Source organism: Pristiophorus japonicus, chromosome 11 (assembly GCF_044704955.1).
Source record: "Pristiophorus japonicus isolate sPriJap1 chromosome 11, sPriJap1.hap1, whole genome shotgun sequence".
In the NCBI taxonomy this organism is placed as follows: Eukaryota; Metazoa; Chordata; class Chondrichthyes; family Pristiophoridae; genus Pristiophorus; species Pristiophorus japonicus.
Genome location: NC_091987.1, coordinates 89,856,775 through 89,884,538, shown reverse-complemented (window position 1 = coordinate 89,884,538; position 27,764 = coordinate 89,856,775). Strand labels below are relative to the sequence as shown.

At 39.7% G+C, this 27,764-nt stretch overlaps 1 protein-coding gene across 1 annotated transcript in view; it reads right to left on the bottom strand.

Annotated features, from left to right (window-relative positions):
• Positions 1-16,807: 16,807 nt before the first annotated feature.
• The window catches only part of sft2d2a (SFT2 domain containing 2a), a 56,796-nt gene continuing 45,839 nt past the window's right edge, over positions 16,808-27,764 (bottom strand). The window contains exons 5-8 of the mRNA XM_070893716.1: positions 24,436-24,471; positions 24,283-24,341; positions 22,160-22,189; positions 16,808-20,632 (exon numbers count right to left, since the gene is read on the bottom strand). Coding sequence (XP_070749817.1) covers positions 20,593-20,632; positions 22,160-22,189; positions 24,283-24,341; positions 24,436-24,471 — 165 coding nt within the window. The 3' untranslated portion in view covers positions 16,808-20,592. The remainder of the gene's footprint in view (positions 20,633-22,159; positions 22,190-24,282; positions 24,342-24,435; positions 24,472-27,764) is intronic.

Below are 27,764 nucleotides of genomic sequence, written 5' to 3'. Positions count from 1 at the left end.
GAACTGTTCTGTCCACTGATTTTCAAATGTCTCCTTTGTCAGCAGTAACTCGATTAGGGTGTGAGAATGTGCTATCACTGGTTTTGCATTGTTTTAGAATTGTCCAGTTTCTTGACCATGATTTCCATTGTGCTTGATTGGGTAATTCGATTATCTCTTCGAGGGTGAATAGTTCCCCCAGACAGTCTGGGATCTTTAATACACGAATTTGGCCCACCTCCTGTATTTGGTAACTCTCTTTTTTTTTTGCAGCCAAAATGTTGTAGAATCTTAAAATTGACATGCTCCTTCCCATAGATGTTTAGGGGATCTCAAGCTTCTGTAATTTAGGTCCATTTTGAATTCCCTTTCCTATGAATCCAAACACTGGGGGGGCTCTCCATGAATGCATCCCCTTTTATCCCCCGTAGGCTTCGTCTGCCCCTTTAAACTCATTTTAAAAGCCCAGAAAGGGATTCTTCTCCTCTGTAGGGGAAAGGTACCTGGAATCTTTGCGAGATATTGGTAAATTCTACAGAAACTTGCTTAGTATTGTCATTGGTGGCAATGAACGCCTGGGCTATCGCTATGGCTTTACTTGAGGTTGGGGTCTCGACAGTCAAAAGTTTGTTAAGTATCACTTCATGGCCAATGCCAAGTACGAAGAAGTCCATGAGCATGTGCTCTAAATGTCCTTCAAATTCACAATGTCCTGCAAGGCGTCGCAGCTCGGCGACATAACGCGCCACTTCCTGGCCTTCAGATCTTTTGTAGGTGTAGAACCGGTACCTCGCCATCAGAACGCTTTCCTTCAGGTTCAGATGCTCCTGGACCAGTGTGCATAAATCATCGTATGATTTCCCTGTGGGTTTCGCTGGAGCAAGCAGATTTTTCATGAGGCCATACGTTCGTGCCCACACGTTCGTGCCCACAGACGGCGAGGAGAATCGCCCTTCGTTTGGCAGGGTTCGCTTCTCCTTCCAGCTCGTTGGCAACAAAGTATTGATTGAGTCACTCCACACAGGTTTCCCACTCATCTCCCTCCAAAGATTTCTCCAGGATGCCCACTGTTCTCTGCATCATTGGGTTCATCATCTGTATTTCGTCGCCAGTTATGGATGAATAAGGAGTCTAACTAGATACTGAGATCTCAAAATATTGCAGGTCTCCAGAGTACCTCTCCAGCCTGTGAGGCCTCCTTAAGTACAGGTGCTCCCAAGGGATTGTGGGATCCCTTGGGACTCCAAGGGATGAGCCCTCTGGTGGCTACACAAGGTATATACAGGTTTATATATATAACAGGTTGAGACCAAGACAGAACAGATTGTAGGTTGCCTGTGGAAAAAAAATAGGCTTGATGAGCTTTTCTTGGTCCATATGTTCTTATGTTCCTAACTGTAAAACTTAGTGACAACTCGGAAATAATAGGGAAAATAGACTCCCAAATAGCATAATAATTTTGCTACTGATCTCCAACTCCAACAATGGGAGCGTGTGTGACATTTCCAGGCTTCTCTGTCTTGAGCATAGTACACGGTGTGGAAGCCTACATTGAGTTTTTTTTGGGTCCTGCATAGGTCCAAGTGGTTCTTAGTCACCTCCAGATCTACTCAAACTGTAAGGGAGCCTTGACTAGGATGCCTGCAGGATTCTATTCACGTCAAAGTTCTCGTGTGACCGGGCAGATGAGATTGCCCAAATAGCAGCGATTGTTGAAGATAACGGGTTGTGCTGTTCACCTTCTGATCTCCGTGTTCCTGGCATATTTGTACCAGAGGACACACAAGTTCCTATAGTTTGTTGCTCACAAACAAAAGAAACTCACGTGTCTTCTCCATATACTAAGTCTAAGATAATAAGACGGTTGTATTATCTGGGCTCGGTTGCTAATTGGATTCTTGACTTCCACATAATCAGTATGTAGCAAGCCCATAATGAGATGGGGCAGTCTTGGATTTAGTTTTGGGGAATGAAGGTGGGCAGGTTGAAGGCATATTTGTGGGAGAGCACTTGGGTGCCAGTGACCATAATTCAGTCAGATTCAAGTTGGTTATGGAAAAGGACAAGAATAGGCCTGGAATAAAAGTTCTGAATTGGGGAAAAGCTAATTTTGCTAAGTTAAGGAGTGATTTGGCCATAGTGGACTGGAAATAGCTACTTGTGGGTAAATCAGTGTCAGAACAGTGGGAGGCATTTAAGGAGGAGATCCGGAAGGCTCAGGCCAAACATGTGCCCTTAAAGAAAAAGGCTGGGAAAAATAATTCTAGAGCCCCCTGGATGTCTAGGGACTTACAGGGGAGGATTAAAAAAAAAGGGGATGCTTATATCATATACCAATGGCTAAATACTATAGAATCTTGAGAGGAATATAGAAAGAGGCAAAATTAAAAAGGATATTAAGAATGCTAAGAGAGAGCATGAGAAATTCTTGGCCAGTAAAATTAAGGAAAACCCTAAGATGTTCTATAAATATATTAAGAGTAAGAGGGTAACTAAAGAAAGGGTAGGGCCTATTAGAGATCATGAGGGTAATCTTTGTGAGGAGGCGGAAGATGTTCGTAGGGTTCTGAACGAATACTTTGCATCTGTGTTCACAAAGGAAAGGGGGAATGCAGATACTGATAGAGGAGGAGGGTGATATTCTGGAAGAAATAAATATGAGAGAGGTTTGGCAGCTTTGAAAGTAGCTAAGTCCCCAGGCCCGGATGAAATGCATCCCAGGCTGTTGAGCGAAGTAAAAGAGGAAATAGCAGAGACTTTGGCCATCATGTTCCAGTCCTCTTTGGATCTGGGCATGGTGTCAGAGGATTGGAGGACTGCTAATGTAGTACCCTTGTTTGAGAAGGGAGAAAGGGATAAGCCAAGTAATTACAGGCCTGTCAGCCTAACCTCAATGGTGGGAAAATTATTGGAAAAAGTCCTGAAAGACAGGATAAATCTGCTTTTGGAAAGGCAAGGATTAATTCGGGACAGCCAGAACGGATTTGTTAAGGGAAGATCGTGTTTGACAAGCCTGATTACCTCCTCAAAAAATTCACCCAAGGCGGCCGATGAGGGTAATGCATACAATGTAGTATATATGGACTTTAGCAAGGCTTTTGATAAGGTATCACATGTAGACTGGTCCTGAAGGTTAAAGCCCATGGGATCCAGGGCAAAATGGCAAGTTGGATCCAAAATTGGCTTGCAGGTAGCAAGCATAGAAACATAGAAAATAGGTGCAGGAGTAGGCCATTCAATGAGTTCATGGCTGAACATGCAACTTCAGTACCCCATTCCTGTTTTCTCGCCATACCCCTTGATCCCCCGAGTAGTAAGGACTACATCTACCTCCTTTTTGAATATATTTAGTGAATTGGCCTCAACAACTTTCTGTGGTAGAGAATTCCACAGGTTCACCACTCTCTGGGTGAAGAAGTTTCTCCTCATCTCGGTCCTAAATGGCTTACTCCTTATTCTTAGACTGTGACAGCTGGTTCTGGACTTCCCCAACATCGGGAACATTCTTCCTGCATCAAACCTGTCCAGTCCCGTCAGAATTTTATATGTTTCTATGAGATCCCCTTTCATTCTTCTGAACTCCAGTGAATACAAGCCCAGTTGATCGTCTTTCTTGATATGTCAGTCCCACCATCCCGGGAATCAGTCTGGTGAACATTCGCTGCACTCCCTCAATAAGCAAGAATGTCCTTCCTCAAGTTAGGAGACCAAAACTGTACACAATACTCCAGGTGTGGCCTCACCAAGGCCCTGTACAACTGTAGTAACACTTCCCTGCCCCTGTACTCAAATCCCCTCGCTATGAAGGCCAACATGCCATTTGCTTTCTTAACCGCCTGCTGTACTTGCAAGCCAACCTTTAATGACTGATGTACCATGACACCCAGGTCTCGTTGCACCTCCCCTTTTCCTAATCTGTCACCATTCAGATAATAATCTGTCTCTCTGTTTTTACCGCCAAAGTGGATAACCTCACATTTATCCACATTATACTTCATCTGCCATGCATTTGCCCACTCACCTAACCTATCCAAATCACTCTGCAGCCTCACAGCATCCTCCTCGCAGCTCTCACTGCCACCCAACTTGTCATCGCAAATTTGGAGATACTACATTTAATCCCCTCATCTAAATCATTAATGTACAATGTAAACAGCTGGGGCCCCAGCACAGAACCTCGCTGTACCCCACTAGTCACTGCCTGCCATTCTGAAAAGTACCCATTTACTCCTACTCTTTGCTTCCTGTCTGCCAACCAGTTCTCAATCCACGTCAGCACACTACCCCCAATCCCATGTGCTTTAACTTTGCATATTAATCTCTTGCGTGGGACCTTGTCGAAAGCCTTCCGAAAGTCCAAATACACCACATCAACTGGTTCTCCCTTGTCCACTCCACTGGAAACATCGTCAAAAAATTCCAGAAGATTTGTCAAGCATGATTTCCCTTTCACAAATCCATGCTGATTTGGACCTATCATGTCACCTCTTTCCAAATGCGCTGCTATGACATCCTTAATAATTGATTCCATCATTTTACCCACTACCGATGTCAGGCTGACCGGTCTATAATTCCCTGTTCTCTCTCTCCCTCTTTTAAAAAAAAAAAGTGGGGTTACATTGGCTACCCTCCACTCCAGAGGAACTGATCCAGAGAGTCTATGGAATGTTGGAAAATGACTGTCAATGCATCCGCTATTTCCAAGGCCACCTCCTTAAGTACTCTGGGATGCAGCCTATCAGGCCCTGGGGATTTATCGGCCTTCAAGCAAAGGGTAATGATTGATGGATGTTTGCGTGACTGGAAGGATGTTTCCAGTGGGGTTCCACAGGGCTCAGTACTGGGTCCCTTGCTTTTTGTGGTGTATATCAACAATTTAGATTTGAATATAAGGAGTATGATTAAGAAGTTTGCAGACGACACATAAATTGGCTGTGTGGTTGATAATGAAGAGGAAATATATCAATCTACTGGTCAGGTGGGCAGAGCAGTGCCAGATGGAATTTAATTCAGAGAAGTGTGAGGTGATGCACTTTGGGAGGGCTAATAAGGCAAGGGTATACACATTAAGCAGTAGGCCACTTAATAGTGTAGAGTTCGTGAGAGGCGAGAGTTCGTCAAGAGGCAGCAGCCGATAAAGGCTCAGAAGTCGGGTGTCCGTGGAGTTTGAGAGAGGCGGGAGTTCGTCGAGAGGCAGCGGCCTATAAAAGCTCACATGTCGGGTGTCCAGGTTCGCGAGAGGCGGGGGTTCGTCGAGAGGTAGCGGCCTTTCAAGGTTCAGCAGTCGGGCAGTCCGGGGAGTTTGAGAGAGGCGGGAGTTCGTCGAGAGGCAGTGGCCTATAAAGACCAGCTGGTGCAGCTGCAGCAGGGAGAGAAGGCAAAAAAGTAGAAAGAAATCGAAAGGTGACGTCACAGCCAAGGGGGTAAGTGATTGGTAAATAGTTTTTCTTTTGCTTTTCTATATCAGTAAGCAACCTTTAGCATTCTTGTTGCCAATTTAAGTGTATCTAAGGGTTAAGTCATGGCAGGACAGTTCGAACATGTGTTATGCTCCTCCTGTACGATGTGGGAAGTCAGGGACGCTTCTGGTGTCCCTGACAATTACGTGTGCGGAAATTGCATCTGCCTGCAGCTCCTGACGGACTGCATTGCGGCACTGGAGCTGCGGGTGGATTCACTCTGGAGCATCCAAGATGCTGAGAATGATGTGAATAGCACGTTTGGTGAGTTGGTCTTACTGCAGGTAAAGGTTACACAGCCAGATAGGGGATGGATGACCAACAGGAAGAGCAGTGCAAGGAAGATAGTGCAGGGGTCCCCTGCGATCATCCCCCTTGGATACACTGCTTTGGGTACTGTTGAGGGGAATGACTCATCAGGGGAGGGCAGCAGCAGTCAAGTCCATGGCACCGTGGCTGGCTCTGCTGTATAGGAGGGCAGGAAAAAGAGTGGGAGAGCTATAGTGATAGTGGATTCAATTGTAAGGGGAATAGATAGGCGTTTCTGCGGCTGCAACAGAGACTCCAGGATGGTATGTTGCCTCCCTGGTGCAAGGGTCAAGGATGTCTCGAAGCGGGTGCAGGACATTCTGAAAAGGGAGGGTGAACAGCCAGTTGCTGTGGTGCATTTAGATACCAACGATATGGGTAAAAAACAGGATGAGGTCCTATGAGATGAATTTAGGGAGCTGGGAGCTAAAATAATAAGTAGGACCTCAAAAGTAGCAATCTCAGGATTGCTACCAGTGCCACGTGTTAGTCAGAGTAGGAATCGCAGGATAGCTCAGATGAATACGTGGCTTGAGGAGTGGTGCACAAGGAAGGTGGGACCAGTACAAACAGGACGGTCTGCATCTGGGCAGGACCGGAACCAATGTCCTCGGGGGAGTGTTTGCTAGTGCTGTTGGGGAGGGGTTAAACTAATATGGCAGGGGGATGGGAACCTATGCAGGGAGACTGATGGATGTAGAATGGGGGCAGAAGCAAAAGATAGAAAGAAGAAAAGTAAAGGTGGAGGGCAGAGAAACATAAGGCAAAAAGCAAAAAGGGCCACATTACACCAAAATTCTAAGGGGACAAAGTTTGTTCGAAAGACAAGCCTGAAGGCTCTGTGCCTCAGTGCGAGGAGTATTTGGAATAAGGTGGATGATTAACTGCGCAGATAGCAGTTAATGGGTATAATGTAATTGGCATCACGGAGACATGGCTCCAGGGTGACCAAGGCTGGGAACTCAACATCCAGGGGTATTCAACATTTTGTAAGGATAGACAGAAAGGAAAAGGAGGCGGGGTGGCATTGCTGGTTAAAGAGGAAATTAATGCAATAGTAAGAAAGAACATTAGCTTGGATGATGTGGAATCGGTATGGGTGAAGCTACGGAATACCAAAGGGCAGAAAACGCGAGTGGGAGTTGTGTACAGACCACCAAACAGTAGTAGCAAGGTTGGAGACAACAACAAAGAAGAAATTAAGGATGCATTAAATAAAAAGGTACAGCAGTTATCATGGGGGACTTTAATCCACATATTGATTGGGCTAATGAAACTGGTAGCAATGCGGTGGAGGAGGATTTCCTGGAGTGTTTTAGGAATGGTTTTCAAGACCAATATGTCGAGGAACCAACTTGGGAGCTGGCCATCCTCGACTGGGTGATGTGTAATGAGAAATGACTAATAGCAATCTTGTTGTGCAAGGCACCTTGGGGAAGTGTGACCATAATATGGTAGAATTCTTTATTAAGATGGAGAGTGACAGTGTTAATTCAGAAACTAGGGTCCTGAACTTAAGGAAAGGTAACTTCGATAGTTTGAGGTGTGAATTGGCTAGAATAGACTGGCAAATGTTACTTAAAGGGTTGACGGTGGATAGGCAATGGCAAACATTTAAAGATCACATGGATGAACTTCAGCAATTGTACATCCCTGTCTGGAGTAAAAATAAAACAGGGAAGGTGGCTTAAACGTGGTTAACAAGGGAAGTTAAGGATAGTGTTAAATCCAAGGAAGAGGCATATAAATTGGCCAGAAAAAGCAACAAACCTGAGGACTGGGAGAAATTTAGAATTCAACAGAGGAGGACAAAGGGCTTAAATAAGAGTGGAAAAATAGAGTATGAGAAGAAGCTTGTCGGGAACATAAATACTGACTTCAAAAGCTTCCATAGATATGTGAAGAGAAAAAGATTAGTGAAGACAAATGTAGGTCCCTTGCAGTCGGATTCAGGTGAATTTCTAATGGGGAACAAAGAAATGGCAGACCAATTGAACAAATACTTTGGTTCTATTTTCACGAAGGAAGACACAAATAATCTTCCGGAAGTACTAGGGGACCGAGGGTCTAGTGAGGAGGAACTGAAGGAAATCCTTATTAGGCAGGAAATTGTGTTGGGGAAATTGATGGGATTGAAGGCCGATAAATCCCCGGGGCCCGATAGTCTGCATCCCAGAGTACTTAAGGAAGTGGCTCTAGAAATAGTGGATGCATTGTTGATCATTTTCCAACAGTCTATCGACTCTGGATCAGTTCCTATGGACTGGAGGGTAGCTAATGTAACATCACTTTTTAAAAAGGGAGGGAGAGAGAAAGCGGGTAATTATAGACCGGTTAGCCTGACATCAGTAGTGGAGAAAATGTTGGAATCAATTATTAAGGATGAAATAGCAGCACATTTGGAAAGCAGTGACAGGATCGGTCCAAGTCAGCATGGATTTATGAAGGGGAAATCATGCTTGACAAATCCTGTGGAATTTTGAGAGGATGTAACTAGTAGAGTGGACAAGGGAGAACCAGTGGATATGGTGTATTTGGACTTTCAAAAGGCTTTTGACAAGGTCCCACACAAGAGACTGGTGTGCAAAATCATAGCAAATGGTATTGGGGGTAATATACTGACGTGGATAGAGAACTGGTGGGCAGACAGGAAGCAGAGAGTTTGGGATAAACGGGTCCTTTTCAGAATGGCAGGCAGTGACTAGTAGAGTGCCGCAAGTCTCAGTGCTGGGACCCCAGCTATTTACAATATACATTATTGATTTGGATGAAGGAATTGATTGTAATATATCCAAGTTTGCAGATGACACTAAACTGGGTGGTGGTGTGAGCTGTGAGGGGGACGCTAAGAGGCTGCCAGGTGGCTTGGACAGGTTGGGTGAGTGGGCAAATGCATGGCAGATGCAGTATAATGTGGATAAATGTGAGGTTATCCACTTTCGAGGCAAGAACTCGAAGACAGATTATCTGAATGGCGGCATATTAGGAAAAGGGGAGGTGCAACGAGACCTGGGTGTCATGGTTCATCAGTCATTGAAAGTTGGCATACAGGTGCAGCAGGTGGTGAAGAAGGCAAATGGTACGTTGGCTTTCATAGCTAGGGGATTTGAATATAGGAGCAGGGAGGTGTTACTGCAGTTGTACTGGGCCTTGGTGAGGCCTCACCTGGAATATTGTGTTCAGTTTTGGTCTCCTAATTTGAGGAAGGACATTCTTGCTATTGAGGGAGTGCAGCGATTGTTCACCACACTGATTCTTGGGATGGCAGGACTGACATATGAAGAGAGACTGGATCAACTGGGCTTTTATTCACTGGAGTTTAGAAGGATGAGAGGGGATCTCATAGAAACATAATCAGATTCTGATGGGACGGGTTAGATGCAGGTAGAATGTTCCCGATGTTGGGGAAGTCCAGAACCAGGGGACACAGTCTTAGGATAAGGGGTAGGCCATTTAGAACTGAGATGAGGAGAAACTTCTTCACTCAGAGTTGTTAACCTGTAGAATTCCCTGCCACAGAGTGTTGTTGATGCCAGTTCATTGGATGTATTCAAGAGGGAGTTAGATATAGCCCTTACGGATAAGGGGATCAAGGGATATGGAGAGAAACAGGAAAGGGGTACTGAGGGAATGATCAGCCATTGAATGGTGGTGCAGGATCGAAGGGCCAAATGGCCTACTCCTGCATCTATTTTCTATGTTTCTATGAACAAAGGGACCTTGGAGTGCTTGTCCACAGATCCCTGAAAGTAGCAGGCCAGGTGGATAAGGTGGTTAAGAAGGCATACGGAATACTTGCCTTTATTGGCCGAGGCATCGAATATAAGAGCAGGGAGGTATTAAATTGTATAATACTTTGGTTAGGCCAGAGCTGGAGTACTGCGTGCAGTTCTGGTCACCGTATTATAGGAAGGACGTGATTGCACTAGAGAAGGTGCAGAGATTTACTGGGATGCTGCCTGGAATGGAGAATCTTAGTTATGAGGACAAATTGGATTGGCTGGGGTTGTTCCCATTGGAACAGAGGCGGTTGAGAGACCTCATTGAGGTGTACAAAATACTGAGCGGCCTGGACATAGTGGATAGTAAGGGTCTATTTCCATTGAAGCAGGGGTCTATTACGAGGGGGCATAGTTTTAAGGTGGTTGGTGGAAGGTTTAAAGGGGATTTCAGGAGGGGCTTCATTAAGCAGAGGGTTGTGGGGATCTGGTACTCACTGCCTGGAAGAGTGGTAGATGCAGAAACCCTCACCACTTTTAAGAGATGGTTGGATGGCCACTTAAAGTGCCGTAATCTGCAGGATTACGGACCTAGAGCTGGTAATTGGGATTAGACTGGATGATCTTTTGTTGGACGGCGCAGATATAATGGTAAGTACTGCAGGGAATCAAATACGGCCAGGGTGATCTCCTGGACTGGTTTCGATCACCTGGATGGGTCGGAGAGGAATTTTCCAAGGTTTTTCCTCGCTAAATTGGCCTGGGTTTTTGCCTCTCCCAGAAAATCACATGGCTCCGGTTGGGGTGGAGTGTAGAATGTTTCAGTATAAGGGATGTCGCAGTTGTGAGGCGGACTGGTTGGGTTGGGTGCTGTTTGCCTTTCCGTAATTGTTCATAGGTTTATATGTAACCTTTAGAGCTGATGACCAAGGGCCGTGCGGACATGATGGGCTGAAATGACTTCCTCCTGCGCTGTAAATTTCTGTTTCTCTGATCTTGTCAAGAGATTTTATAACACCTCTGGCGATCACTAATTGCAGACATATCTCTCCTGCATTTGTATATTGAGCTCCCAAGTTAGTTGAGATTGTCTACTATTTCTATAGTTTCATACATCGATTACAAGGCAGAATTTGACTTGGTGGACAGGAACGCAAGTTTGTAAATAATTTGGGAATTCATTCTTAAGTTTAATTTAGGAGAGTTCTGAAAAATGGTTCAAGCTCTGTGAAATTTCATTAAAAATTAATCTATAAGAAGTGGAAGTATCTGACAGTATTAACGTGGACATGCACTGCAAACATCAATATAACAAAGCCCAAAGATCTGAAGATGTGGAATTCGTTATTGCAAAAACACAGAAATAGTGACTAATGTTCTGCGTTGATATAATAATTTGCGTTGATGTTATAGTAATATGATCACGTTCGTAGCTTGGCTCTGGAAAATCTTTACTTTAATCATTGCAGGTTTTTCAGTTTTAACAATTCATTACATCACATTCCGGAACTAATATAATGCATAACTGTCTATCTAATCCCGTTACGCTGATGCAAACAGGCCCTGTTTCAGTCTCAGAGCCAGGCAACACCTCTATCATCACCGGAGTGTGCCGGATACACAACCATAATTTCCAACCAGCTGGGATGGCAGCACCTTGGTTGCACCACACCAATTCAATAAGCAGCCCTCTGAAGTAGCTCTGGAATTTAGTGAGCTGCAACAATGGGTAAGTGGCCATTCATGGCTTCATAATGAAGCCATATTAAATTGCATCCCAGACAGAACTACAACAACAACCCAAGAGCAACTTCTTACAGTTCTATGAAAAGTTGAATCATAGGCTCAATACAGAACCAACCATTTCACTTACTTGAAATACTGCAAGGCCAGAAAACCTACCGATAGTGAGACAATCGAGACAGAAAGTAGTAATAGGAAAGAAACAGTGCAAATCATATATAAGCTCCATTAAGAAGCAAGACAAATTAAAACTCATTCTGAAGGCATTATGTCAACATTATTGAGAGTTATTAGGCTTGGTTCTGTTCCCAGAGCAACTAGGAATAGACCATTTAACCTGCAAAGCCACAATTATCCACTTTCACAGATCATGCCACAGCAGGTGGATCTAATGATCTTTTCATTAGTGGTTTTTAAACAGAAAAAATAATTTTGATATTTATGCCATTGCACATTATCCCCAAATTCTGTTTAAAAATGAGCTGCATATTTTTTGCAAGATATTCTTGCATGTCAGAATCACTTTGTACAGAGAAATTACAAAACTAGACTTTGTAAAATATTGCAATATTAATTCAGTTCATACTCTGTTCCCTAACTGCCTGATCTAACATGTGACAACTAATTCCTCATTTTCCCCCATTGTATTGCTACTAATATATGCAACTTCTGAAAAATTGGAACAAGTGGATAAGCCCAGTGAATTAGCTTTATACGCCTAATAGTGAATTGTCTTTATAAGCATCGAGCACATATCACACAATATATGCAACACACACTCACTTGGTATTCTGCATTCAATCTAATTAGCAGCACTGCAAGGAAAACATTTTAAAATCCAAATTTTAATAAGGAACATTTTGATGATTAGAATTTGTGGTCACGAACATGCTCACATGTACTGAGTTTTGTATTTTTTGGCCTCAGATATTCATTTAAACTTCTTAATCTATAAATGTCAACAGGTGCTGTGAATAACTAAGAAAAGGTATTAACTGTCATCCACCCAGCTGATATATGATCATCCTGTTTTGTTCTTTGTTCCCAGTCCCCTCACAATTCTGCACAAAATCTCCCACATCAGATGAAATCTAAAGGAGACAGTGGACTGATATTTCCATTTCCTGTACATTATCCAAATCATTTGAAGCAGAAAACTGTCCTGAATGTACCAAAAGCCTGCAGAAACCTAATCTCCCAGAAACTCAATCTCCGACTCTATACAATGTTGTCATCAATCTCAAGCAGCATGTTGCTTTGCACTGGGTGAATATATAATTGAATTACTAAAAATAGCCATCTGCCTAATCATGCTTTTAATCACAGATAGGCTGCACTCTAGGATTATAGAACTTAAACTGACTTATCGTAGATTAGATTTTTTTTTATTAATGGTTAAAGCCTGTTCTAAAGAAAAGTTGCAAATTGAACCCAATCCTTCTTCACAAGTTCAGGTCATGGCAAATACTAAAGTATAAACCTCTTAATGTGACTATCTCTCTAACAAGTACAATGTTCCCTTGATCCTTCTAATAAACATTGTATAATATATTATGCATTAATTGGCACCAAAGTAAATTTTCCCGTGAAAAATGTTGACTGTTATACAACTTGTCATACCAATCAGTTTCATAATCATTTCACAAGGTATTTGAAAATGTTAATGTTACCTTCCCTACTTATTTGAATAAAAATGTGAACAAAAATTACTTGTGACATTGTGATTTAAACTAGCAAGATCCCAGGTTCAATATTTTTTTTTAAATTATTCCTTCTCTGGATGTGGGTGTCACTGGCAAGGTTAGCATTTAATGCCCATCCCTAGTTGCCCTGAGAAACCAATGGCAACAGTGGCTTTTTAGGGAACTTCAGAGAATAGTGAAGAATCAGCCACATTGATGAGAGTCCAGAGTTACACATAGGTCAGACCAAGTAAGGACATCAGATTTCCTTTCCTAAAGGACAAGAATGAACCAATTAAGTACTTAATACAATCTGACATGGTCATTTTTACTGAAACCTGTTTATTTCCATATTTTAAAAAATGAAATTCAAATTCTCAAATTGCCACCATGGGAATTAAAACCATGTTCTCTATTATTAGTCCAGGCCTTATTACTAGTCCATTAACATAACTACTACACTACTGTATCTGTGCTGAGTACTACACCAATGGATCTGAGCCAGGGAAATGGTAATTACAATTGGTCTTCATGTCCCTCAGTCTAGCGCAGAAAAAATTAGCAATGGCTCTAATTCCCGATTACTGTCCAGTAATCCCTAAAGGAAAGTGTATTGTTATGAACTTCAGGGGAAGTCGAGATTGGGCTCAGCTGTGATGGCCCTGGTCTGCCGACAGTCACAATCTAGATTCACACCCAAGAGTAACACCTTCGGCAAGGTACCAGAGCTGCTGTGTCTGGGTGAAGATGTACATGACTGCGAAATAAGCAGTCCCTCCAACGAGTAGTTTTGTGGTCAGTGTCCAGTTATGGGTTTGTATTTGCACTGCTAGTACTTACCTCAGCAGTTAATTTAGAATCAGAAATAATGTAGCTACAACGTTTTGCACTCAATTCTGTAGTAACTCATGAGCAATGATCACATGAAATTTTCAGTTGAAATACAAGTAGTATCTTTTATACGACAAGTGTGGTAAGTAAGCCATATGATTAACAAGGACTAGCAGACAAGAGGGGGGTTGTGTAATACAATGAGATAAAATGTAATACATTTCAAATATATCCTGTTAGGGGTTACAGTATAGAATTATCTGCTGCTTGAAAGAGGGATTGATTGTGGATCATAATTTCAATGCGATGCCCCTTTACCAAACAGGAAATCACTGGTTATCATGATAATCAGGAAAATCACAAAAATAAAATATTAAATTCAGAGGTTCATCTCAACCTGCAGATAGAGTAATTCATAAGCATGTCACAATGTGTATTTTAGCTCCCTAAGTCAACTACTAATACAATGTCCTTGTGATACATTCTTCTTACAGGTTCAAGCTCCCTCGTGTGGCAGAAATTGGACCTGGAGGATGGAAAACATGATGCCTCTCTTCAAGGATAGGAAGACCATCAGTTACAGGTCAACTAGTATAAATTCAGTTGTCAGTGCAGAGTGTATTTGAAGTTTGAAGTTATTAAACACTTGAGAAACAGAAATTTTGTGGCAGTCAGTATCAGGTTGTGCTTGATCAACTTTATAGAATAGTTTGAATGCAAACCGAGGGGGGGGGAATAAAGGAAATGCAGTGCATAAGTTAACGTAACATTTAGAAATATATTTCTCAGTATTAACGTGCCATTTTAGCACTTACAGAACATTCAAAATCATATGTAACTTTTGTTAACTTAAAATGCATGTAAATTATTGCTTGGTACTAGATATGTCTCAACACTGATGAAAGTGGAGGTGCTACAACTTTGTACCAAACAGAGCTAGCAGTGCAGGCAGCTTCAATGGATTTAAAAAAAATTAAGATAAAAGATAATGATGCATGGAATTAAGGGAATCATGGCTCCAAAAATAAATCATTTCAGCTCTAATTCTGCACAGTACAGAGGCCCCAAGTTTCCACATGATTTGCTCGTGATTTTTAGGAGCAACTGGTGGAGAACGGAGTATCTTAGAAATCGGAATTCTCCACATTTAAGTTTTCTGCAGTTCTAGTCAGGTAGAACAGTTTCACTTTTGAACAGAATTTTTTTTTCCAAAAGGGGGCGTGTCCGGCCACTGACGCCTGATTTGAAAGTTTCCACAGTGAAAACGTACTCCAAACTAACTTAGAATGGAGCAAGTGAAGATTTTTGTAGGCTTGAAAAAACCTTGTCTGCACATTAAAAAATCAGGCGCAGGTTACAAATTAGGCGTCGGGAACGAGGTGGATGGGGGAGGGGGGGGGGAAGGAAGTCATTAAATTCTACAATAAATCCTTAGTTATACTTAAAGAAATATTATACAAATAAATCCAACCTGAATAAAAATTTATAAGCAAAGAAAATAAACCAACCATGTTCCTACCTGTGTGAAAGTGCTTCAGGCAGGCCTTTCAGGCAGCGGTTTGTCGTCGGGACCGACCGACGGCAGGGGGAGGGAGGGAGAAAGCTGCAAGAAGCCTCAGTGCTTGAGACATCCGTTTACCGTCGGGCCCGACGGACGGCAGGGGGAGAAAGCTGCAAGAAGCCTCAGTGCTGATCATGGAAGGGCAATGTGGTTTTATTAAAAAATGTTAAAAATTGAACAGCTACAAAGAATTTGACTAGTCTCAAACAAGTGCATGTGTCCCGTTTATCAGAGTCTATCTTTAATTACAGAATGCACTCCCTCACCCTCACACACAGAAATATCAAGAAAATTAAAATGCAAGCCTTTGCAAGGGTTCAATAAACAAATTTTTACTTTTTCTGCAGCACTTTTTAAAATGGCTGAGTGCCAATGTTTACTTCAGACTGCGCGTGCGCGAATGCTCCAACACGCACGCGCAGGGTTGCCGGCATGAAAAAAACTCATTTAAATTGTACCCATCCCCTCCTACTTACAAAATCGGCGCGAGTGGTAGGCTCCGCCCCCTGTGCACCACGCCAAGCAGACATTGAGCTGCAAAGCGCTCGAGAATAGCGCGGTTTTTTTCAGGCGCCGTTTGGCGCGAAAAACGGGCACCCAGCTCAGAGGGGCGCCTGTTTTGCCGCGTGTGGAAACTTGGGGCCTTAAAGTTTTGCTCAAATCTCATCCAGCCCAACAAGATACGCTGTTGCATCAATTAGTCGAATTGTTTGCCAAGATATTTGAAGGAGCTAAAACATTCATTCCAAATATGTTCCATTTGTTTTGTTCAAATATGTTTGGCACTTAAAATAAAAGGGCAGTTATTTAAATTCTGTTTGATTGGTCATCACTTCAAAGGCATTTATTAGCTTAACTTTTTCAAATCAGAGTTTGGAACCTCAAAAGAGAGTTAGTTAACCCAGATAACTTAGTTGGCGATAAAAGGAAAAGGAACCAGTTATTTCACATTCTAGTTTAGTACAGGAGTTGCGAACAATTTTTTTTTATTGGTTGTATTAACTTTACTGTAAAAATGTATATTGCTGCTGTAAATTGATTTGGTAGTTTAAGTGCAAGACAAATTTTAGTGGTGCTATTTCACTGTATTCCAAAGACAAAGATAGAAAGCATAGGAAAGAACCAGGAACTGAAGTAAATTGAGAAAGTTCTGTTCATTTCCATTTACTTGCTATGTTCCAAATGCTCCTTCTCCTAATTGCCTCGTCCCTCATGGCCAAATACCATCATATTAGTCTCTTCCCAGTCATTAGCAAAGCAATCAAAGGCGTTATCTATAGTGCTGTTACACACTTAAATTAATATCAGTAAAACGAGGAAACAGTAAAGTTTTACTCAATATGTTGATGTGAAATTTTCAACTCAAGTACCAAAAAGGAACATTATCATTTTGAATTTTTATAGTACCTAATCACATTAAAATATTTCAAAACACCACAGTGTAACTTTTTGTACTCTTGGGGGTCCTGTAGACAAACAAGTCTCACAAATAGCAATGAAATTAATGATTTTTTTATTTGTTAGAATTGCTTGAGGAAGGAATCTTGACCAGGAAAACAACATCCTGCTGCACTTCACAGTGCCATGGGATCCTTTATATCCTCCAAACCACAAGAGGGGGACAGAATCAATCAATGGAAATTCTTGAACACCAAATAAAAAAAGGTCTGATGTTATTCAAGAATTCGATATAAAAACATTTGAGAGGCAACACCGTTGTAATATTCCATCAATAACCTGGGCTCCTTGGGTATTTGGTCAAAGTTGAAACCATTCCACCTGCAAAAAAAAACTTACTGAAATTGAGATGACTAAAGTGATTTTATTCAGGAAAATAAAATCATTGATACAATAATGCAAAGCCAAATCAATTTTAATGAAAACATACATCACAAGACTTATATAGTGAACAACAGACCAGTGTACACAGGCTTTGCATCTTAGCAAAAAGCTAGCTGGTACTATCCAATTTTATTTTATTTACTGTACACCAACCCATACACAACAGAAACTATACTGCCGCACTATTATGCACAAAATTGCAATTTTGTGTGATTCCAATATACATTGCAAGTACAGAATTAATACTTCTATAAATATAACCACCATTTACACAAATAGTGCTAGAACTTAACATATTAATGTACAAAATCTAGAATTGATGCACACAAAATTACATCCCAACTTGAACGCAGCTGACTCTACATGCAAGCTCAACTGTGTACACAGCAATCTTGACTCAATGTTTGAAGACACAGCTTAAAAAAACCTGGATACAGTTTCCTCCTCTCACCCCTCCACAATTTCATTAGTTGACATTGAAAATGATAAACATTATTTTAAATTTTTTTTTGAAAATGCACCAGTTAGAGGTAACTATACATAATTTGAATTTATGAGGATTAGAACCCCCCCAAATAATTCCAAATTCCAGAATAAATTTAATCAAAGGAGATTTCAAATAGAAAAATGGTGCAAGGAAAAGACAGATAGAATTTTATTCATAATCAGTACAAGTATTATTCTTTGAAACTGTTCATCACAGCAACAATTTACACAACAGAGAGCAGCATCTTAATGTCAAAAGCATAAATCATTTCCCCAAAAGCTCAAATGATATGCACAGTAAATTATGGTAAATTTAGCAAAAATATTTACCGGCACAGACACGATGGGCCGAATGGCCTCTTTCTGTGTCGTAATTTTTCTATGATTCTATGAAGCTCAAGAAAATGTTCAGCCATGGCATATGCATGCAACTTTTAGTTTTGATAAATGGGTTTTCACCTACATATCTAAAATTTATCAAATATTCATTGTCACTGTGAAGAACATGAAGGAGGAAAATAAAGAAACACCTTTCTTCTCCTCCCATTGCTCCGCATACATTTTTTTTTAAAGCAGTATGTAGACTTCCATGATGACCCAGTGGATATTGAGCCACACAGACTCGGGTGATGCCAAGATTTTCTCTCCAGTCTGTGCTGAGTTAGGCTGAAACAGTGATAACAATTGGGTGTCCTTCAAAAATACATTTAAAAGATGTATTTTTAATTTCAATTCATTTTTTATTACTCATGATTAGACTACCAAATACAAAATGTAATTTTAGTGTTCAAATGCTCTCAAAATGATTAATAGATTGGTAAAGTTTGAATAGTCAAATATAGAAAAAGTCAAAAATATGAAATCTTTAAAGAAAATCAGTTCAATAGTAGTTAAGCCAATGTCGTCAAGATTTAAGTTTGGTTGTAAACAAACTAGCTAAACAAAGAAGCACATAACAATCCCAAAATGCATGTGCTCCAAGGCACTCACTGCTTAAAAGTAGGCAGAGTAGATAGAGTACTTGTTACAAAATTGACATACTGGAAAATATAATTGTGATTACATACAAATAGTAGAAAATTGCAAAATATTTTAACATTAATACTAAATATACAAAAGATCATAGACAGAGAGGGAGAAAAGCGAGTAAGAGAGCAAAAGATAAAGGGAATCATAAGAGATAACAAGCACATACAACCCAACTATGAAGCAACTCAAGATGTTTGCTATGAAATGGGTGCTGATGTAAGTAGATATATATGTAGTAAACAGTTTATAAATGAAAAACATTACCTAATCATCCTAGATCTCCTCAAAAATTGCTTCAGTATTTCCATAAACACTATCAGCCAACATATCATTATCTCTGGAATAATCTACATCTATTAACCTGATCCCCATCAACTTTCATTATCAAATTCAAAATGGAAAACTTAAATTGGCATCTATGTTAAATTCTCTGGGACCTTTTTTCATATTCACTTCAATCATGATTCTATAAGTTGAAACTTCATGACCAGAATGGAAGATTTCAAACTCAACACTATGCACATAACTTTAAGCTATGTTGTTGCTTTTATTGCTGTCCCTGATCACATTATTGACATGTGATTGGAATAGCTAAGCATCTATCCTGTTCAAAAACATAAACCCATTACCAAGCAGAACTCCAGTATTCTTGTGGGGAAAGAGAGGTAAAGTGATGCAATAGTCAAAGATGCAGTTCACTAAAATTGCATGTTTTAATAGTGCTTACTATTTTAAAGTACTTACCAAAATATTGATAATGACATCTGCATTAAGTTTCCTACAGTGAAATTATTTTATGCAATTTTGATCATATTTAGCAGGCTGCCTGCAGTACTGTGCAGCAAAAACAATTACAAATCCTAAGAAACCCTATAGACAATCCTGCCAGCTTCAGCTTGCATTCGCCTTAAAAATGTGTAATATTTGGTAGATACATTAAAGATGTACATCATATTGATACAAAAGGCACACCTGTAATATTCATGCAAAACATCTAATAGGACATAAAAATAATGAACCAAAGTTAATTATTATATTTCATGATACTTCTAGCAATCAATAGATTGAAAATTGGCCGACTGTGGTGGACTGCAGCTGAAGACCAGGAATGTGTCAAAATGAAGGCACTATTGTCGGTATTTTACTTGAGATTTAAATTCTTTCTAGTGATCACTGGATTTTTGTTTTAGAAATTAAACAGGAGTATTACATTACACACTTTTTTTTGATTCAGTATTCAGTAGTGTACAAAAAACCTTTCGTTGTCACATGGTTCAATAGTAACATCTTCAGACATTTGTTATTTCTTAGCCATTTTTGTAAAAACCATGCTTTTCACTAATTTCAATAGCAAAACTATTTGTGCTAACCACAAAATTAAGGCAATGAGGTTACAACTTCAAAATCACTCTTTGGCCAATCTTTCAACACAATCAATCAACATCAAAAAAAAAAATCAAGGTGTTGTCAACTTCTTCTATTTGAGTTTTCATTAAGTCACCACACCAGAGATGCATTTGCAAAAGTAAAAGTTGTAGCAGCATTTCTGAAAGACTTATAATCCACGTTTAACTAGTAAATTACTTGTGTGCTTTTCTTTAAAAAGAACCGAGCAGTGTCTGAATAGCCATAGAGATCAAAATATAAATTTGTATAAGTCATATCCTGACTTTGAAAATGTTACCTCACCATTTTTAGGATAATGATCATCGCTTTTAAAATAATGAAGAAATTAGAAACTATTAGGTTACAAGTGTACCAGTTTTTGTAAATTTATGATTATGAATATGAAATTATGCTTCGAGAAAGAGAGATAGAATTAATGGCATTAATGCATTACAAGGCACGTATTAAGACACTTAGAGAAACTTGTGATTTTGTGTAAACAGGTACAAAAAATGTAATAGCAGATGCCCCACAACGCAATGCTTCATCTTCAGGATATACCATTTTCATGCCAAACATGTTGTAAAGCACTTCATCACTGCATCTCTGTAAAATAAAGAGATTCAAATGTCACTTCATACTTTCCTGCATTTCATTATTTAGAAAAAATTCTGAACACCAAGATGCTTAAAATGTTTTGCAAACTACTTGAGCATGATTTATGTTAAGCTACTTATCAATTTAATACTTGAGAAAATATAACTTCCTATGCCAGGAGTAAGGCATCTGCGCTAGTAGATATTTTCTCTTCAAAAAAAATATATAGTCTGATCAAAATTTTCAAGAGAATAATCTTATTACAATGTTCCATATTATAAATTTCTATGAGAAAGTATTAAGACACAATTATCAGAAAGAGCTTTATACAACCTACAGGATCTCCTTTGGTATTGGCTGCAGTCTCGAGTTAGGGTGGGGCAGTGGTCAGGTAAGAGGTTATGGAGAGCAGGGAATCTACGTGCACAATTAGCCTGAAAGAACAACAGCAGGTGGTAATGACAGTGAGGCCTGACACTGGGGGGTAATGGATGGCTGAGAAAGAATAGAACCCCAATGAGGAGACAGCAGGAACAAATGGCATTTGTATGGGGACAATGATGTAAAAGTAATACAATGTAGGTGTTAAACATTGTATTAATGTACCTGTTTGACTAATAGCATCTGGGATGTGCAGAACTTTCATATTAACTGTATTGCAGAGATTGTTTTGGTAGTGCAGTCGTTGTTGCATAGGAAAACGTGACAACCAATCTGCTCACTGCAAGATACCACGAACAACAATGAAATGGAGGACCAGTTAATCTGTGTTGGTCGTATTGACTGAAGGATGAATATTGGCCAGGACATCAGGAGAAAAATCTCCTCTTCTGCAAAAAAGGTCTTGGGATCTTTACAGACCACCTTATTAACAGGCTTCAAGTCTCAACTGAAACATGGCATCTCTGATAATGCAACACTCCTTCAGCATTGACTGAAATGCGTTTAGAATGTGCGCTCTACTCCTGGGTGGAACCTTCTGACTCAGACAACAGTTCTACCAACTGAGCCTAGCTGACACAACAGACTATTTTATATGCATAAATTGAGACAGATTGCATACAAGAGTTGACTGCTCACACTCACTTCTGTGTAAGCAAAAATTACAAGCATTGTACCTGCATATAGAGAAATTTTGCTTCTATACTCAAAGGTACAGTGTATTGTTTTCTCTTAAATACAATGCGGCATGTATTCAGGAATGAGTTTTCATGTAATTACAATATTTCTAAATATATCCGCAACTTAGCATGATGGATTTTGTCAGCATGCTTTCAAACTTTACAAAGGTTTAGATTGATGACACTTGGTTAGATGTTTTTTTGCTTTGGAGGTATCACCGGAATTGGGAAGGAAGCAGGGGTATTAGTTGAACTGTAATGGGGCTTCTTTATCATCTTTCAATTTTCAGTTCCGTTGATGGGTGCACCCAAAACACTTTCTCTTTAAAATTGCTGATGGACTTATGCATTTCTTGCATTTTCTGTTTCTATTTCAGATGCACAGTACTTAGTTCATTTGCATTATACAACTCACCTTGCAAATGGAATGTACGAAATACTATACCTATTACAAAGAGAAGAGAAACAAAAGAGTCACTAGTCATTGTACAGATAGTCCACTCAACTATTTATTCTTTGTAGCTAGTTTACTGCTGTCACAATTCAGAAACAATCCTGCTTCAGCCAAGGGTAAAGGACAGAGCCAGCCACAAACTTTTCTATATCCACCATTAACACAGTTCATACACAAACAGGCTGCTAGAATATACTCATTTTTAATATAGCGATTGCTGCTAGCTTTTCTTTGTACCCTCCTCAGGTTGGAACATTTTTCTATTTATGTTGCTCAGAAGAATTGTTTTTTGTCTTAATTCATTCAAAAAGGCAAGAGTGGAGTGTTTAAATACAGTATTACTAATAACCTTTAAACAAATAAAACACTAAAGCTAATGGAGTGGGTTTAATCCAGAGCTTGGAAAAAAGTTAATTGCTCAAATATTTGACATATAAAATGATACGATTGGACATCTGTGACGGGTAACTCATGCACTCCAGTGCTTTTCAACAGAAAGAACTAGCAAGCGATTATAAATGCAGAGATTTACATTATGATTGATATTAGTTTAATTAATAAAAAGCTTCATGGTTCAAGCTGGCATTTTCACCAGAGAAAGTGCAGAACATCTGGTATTTATATTGGTATGAGCTAATGACAAAGCAAACATTATGTAATTCTTTGAGGTTGAAGTAATATATTTATTCAGAAAGTTACAATAGGAACCAGCAAGCTAAACAAAATTTTATTCTTTCTTATATTGGAATGTGTATGTTACAATATTCAATGTATACAAGTTTTATGATTGGAAATGTGCGCAATTTGAAACTTGCAATCATTCATTACTTAGTGGTAGTCTACAAATCAATAGTTTGTTAAAAAATAACCTTTTGATAGAATCCTGGCAGCAAAAAAGAGATGATGCTTTCACTCTCAGCCAAGAAAATCAGGTTCAGCCGAGCTGTGCCCTAAAGGTTATTGATTACTTAAGCTGGATCACTAACAATGGGCCAAAAATTGCGGTCGGAGGCTTCAGGCGGCGGCCAATTTTTTTTAAATTTTTTTTTTAAAACGAACGTCCCTGGTGGGCCCGGAGGAACGAACACTTGCGCTCCGAAGCCTAGATGCGCAGCCCAGCGCTGAGGCCCACGCATGCCAGAATCATGTGCGCATCCTGGGATCACGTGGGCCTGGACCACCAATCACAATGTGGTATTCTGGTATTCTCACTGAGCTCGGAGCTCCCATTACTATCAGTGAGAATACCCCTAAAATCAAGTAAAACATACATAAATTTAAAACAACTTCACTTTCTTAAAATTAATAGAAACTGCATTAAATTAAATGTTTAAGAAAAAACTATTTTAATGTTTTTTCAAAATGTTTTAATCGTGTTAAAAATAAATTTACCTTCAGAGACAAGTAATAATATATATTTTTTTCTATCCATTAAAACTCTCATCAGGCGTAAGAGTTTAAAGGACATTCACTGGGCAAGAGTTGGGCAAATAGTCCAAATCTGTGCCTGCGAAGGCCCTTCTCCCGGGGACGCGTGCAATGTGTCAAAAGTCATTGACAGATCTCATGTGCCGGGTTCAGGCACATTGCGCTCATAAACCTGGAACTTGCGGGGCCTCTTCGGGCATGTGTGCACATCGTACACACCCGAAGAGGCCGCAATTTCAAAGTCATTGTGTCGAGTGAAAGCTTCCTATATTTACACCCTCTCCCCCAAACTGTTTGATGATGACGTTTTACCTTTTAGGCAAGTTTACTAGCTTTACACACTCAAATGATTACTTTGGGCAAGTGAGATAATGAGTAGACAATGAGACTGGGTGACACAGAACCATCTTCTCGCTTATCGAAACTGACTTTGAATCCAGCCCTCTTGTTGGCCACACTGCTGCTTTCAGATTTGTTTTGGTAAATGTAAGGCATACCATTTTGATCCAGTTTTCTTCACATTTAGCACAAAATTGAAAATCATACATCAGCCATCTCAATGCAAAGCACCAAATAAGCATGAGAGTTATGCCGTGCATGTAAATGGAAAAAGATCTCACCTAAAATAATTTTCTAAAATCAACATTTTTGCTTACCAGGCCATAGCAAAGAATTGCAACACACAGAATATCAAAGCAAGTGCGGCTTTCTTCCACTGTAATAGAACGTGAAGACGGATTAGGACATTTCACAAATTGAACCTCCTTACCCCCCCAATTTTTTGTATTTAGAGGATAAATGAAACATACCCAAAAAGCAGAGCATAGCGTACACACAAGGCAAACCTGTAAGAAATAAAGATTTGAGATAACAATACTCTGAATACACTGACTGCATTCAGCATTTCCACATATTTGCCAATCAATTAGGTTTTATTTTGGATACAACAGTACTTTATTGCAATCTACATTAAACAGTTACATTAAACTCTTCCTGGTTTATAAAATAGCAATTTGTTCTACTATCTGGTAGACAAACTTTTCTCCCTGACTAAGGGGAAATATAAGTTTGCAGAATATAGTATCAGGTACTGGACTCTCCAATTATTTTTCTGGGAGTATGGAGAAACACTTGACTGACATTCCTCAGTGTAGCATTTGGATGCTACATTACACAAATACATCGCAATACAGGTTGTGCATCCGAAATCCGGAGTTCCAAAATTCGGAATGTTCTGGAATCCGGACACCGGGCCGATCCGTGGCGGGGTTGTCCGGAAACCATAAAATGTTCCGAAATCCGGACTCCCCCGCCTCGGCGACCCGACTTAGCCCCAGCCTTCAGCAGCTCGACCTCGCCCGACCCTCAGCAGCCCGACCTCGCTCCAGCCCTTGGCTGCCCGACCCCACCTAGCTTGGCCCAAGCAAAGACGTTCCAAAATCCAGAACGGCCTCGGTCCCGAGGTTTCTGGATTTCGGACGCTCAACCTGTATATCTGTAGTGAGAACATTACAGAAGCTTCTAGTTATAAATGGGAAAAGGTGAATCCTAGTTGGAGTGGATCATTAGTAATCACTTTGGAGGTAAACAAGATGGAGCCATTAAGATTTAATAGCAGTGTCTCTTGATTTGTAGATCACACCTCAACTCGAGTTTCCTCACAATACCCTGAGGTAACCGTCCAGTCACTGATACTGCATAGATTTCACAGGAAAATTATACTGCCAACTCAGTTAATCACTTTACAAACCCAAATTTGTAGTTTCTAGAATAAAAGGCAAGATGAACAACATTTTATCCAAACTGTAGTGTTTTCGGAACTGTGGAAAATTTAATTCTTGGTAAATATCTAGACTTAACCTTAAGAACTCCACTATCTACCACTTCTTCTCTGGCCCCCAAATTTATTTGAACAAAAAGTGCAATATGAAAATCTAAATGATAGGAAATTTGGTGGCAAGGTGATAGATCTAAACCGTTTTCGGTCATAAAATATAAAATAATACAAAAGCACAAATTAATTAAGTTTAAAAACATTAGAAGTTTAAAAATGGATCACAAAATGTACATAATTATCAGCTGTGTCCTTCTGGAGACTTTCACAAGCTCCAGAACTGTAAACTATTAGCCAAACAGTTTTAATTACACAGGATAAAGCTGAGATATTATATACTGGCAAGAAAATAATAACCTCAATCAGGTACATAAAAGTAAGTATACTTAAGTATATTTCAGAGGAAAGACCCAAGGCAAATTTTCACCAGTGGAGATCCTATGAAATACTGCCATCTTTAAAACTGTCACTACCCAACACAGTGACATATGGAAATATTCTGATTTACACATGTAGCTCTGTACTATTGTTTATTTAATATGGTCTTCCTGACTGGGCATATGCAATGTTCTACATTGAATTACATGGAAGTAGGAATATATCTGCACTGTCTGTAAAGATAACCAAACTCAAGCGGGTTTCAAAACATGCCAGTAACATTTCCTGCATTATTTGGAAATCAGACTAACTTCAGGCACCTGCATGAAGCAAAAGAATCAATTGCATACCTGGTCAATTTTAGGATTTTGACTAATGCTAGAACATTTCATACCTACAGCAGTCAAGAATTGAAAAGTGCTATAGTTACACATGTCCAAAAATTGTCCTAAAGAGACCATATAGCTCTGTAATGGATCTACACATTGTTAGCGAAAATATTTTTATGAAATGTTTAAGAGTCAGGTTTTATTAAAATTATTCTCAATTGTAGGGTCACAGCAATCAGTGAATTTTCTTGCATACAAAAATGTTCCGAAACACTAAACCCAAGATAAATCATGGGTTCCAATAAGTCACGACTTTGTTTAATTACAAGTTTGCATTTTTACTGGTTAAAGTACTTTTGGCAACAATTCATTCCAATGTAATATGCAAATCTAAAGCATTTCATCCTGAATCAAAATGTGAATGCTACTGCACCATCAACTAATAGATAGAGATTGTACAGAGAACTCACTGATCGATTATTCCATTTACACGTTTTGAAATATTCTCCTCCCTTTCTCTGAAAATGAAGTACTCTTGTAGGTACTTAGTTCTAGTCAACCTATTTGTATTCAATTATTTGCAATAAATGGATGTTGGCTTCAATTCCTTCACATGCAGTACAACATTGTGAACGAACTGCACAGAAATAAAAAGCAATCACTTCAGATTCAATTCAGTTGGTGAGTATTAATTTAAAAACGAGCTGAAGATCATTTAGATTGAAGTATAGTAGATTACACAAACAGAACTGCACACTCTACCCTCTGAAATGGGTAACAGTAAAATTGTCATTTTTGAAACATTCGTTGGACCATTTCCTGCCAAACTATCATTGGAAAATAAAAAAATGGATGGTCCAATTAAAATGCTAACTTTGATGAGAAGTGCTTGGTTTGATTTATTCTACAGTGGATTGCTCTGGTGATGTGCGTCTCTTTGTATTAGTGATAAATGATTTAGAATGTATATATATTTTTAAAGCAGTTGCGATTTGGAGTTTAGAATATTTTATACCAGCACCGTGTTGTATAAAAATACAAATTCTCCATGAAAGAAAGAGCCATATGAAAATATATCTTTCATGGATCAGACCAACAGAAGTATTGGTATGTGCTGGACAAAAAAACATAAGAAATAGGAGAGCAGGATTAGGCCATACGGCCCCTCGATCCTGTTCCACCATTCAATATGACTGATCATCTACATCAATTCCAATTTCCCCCTCTATCCATTGATTCCCTTAGTGCCCAAAAATCTGTTGATCTCTACTTTGAATATGAACAACTGTGTAACCACAGCTCTCAGGGTAGAGAATTCCAAAGATTCACATCGGAGTGAAGAAATTTCTCCTCTTCTCAGTCCTAAATGGTTGACCCCTTATCCTGAGATGATGCCCCCTAGTTCTAGACATTTCAGCCAGGGGAAACAGCATTTACACATCTACTCTGTCATATCCTCGCAGAATTTTATATGTTTTAATAAAATCACCTCTCTCTGGGCCCAAGTTTCCACATGATTCGCGCCTGATTTTTTAGGAGCAACTGGTGGAGAACGGACTATTTTAGAAATCGCAATTCTCCACATTTTTTTTTCTGC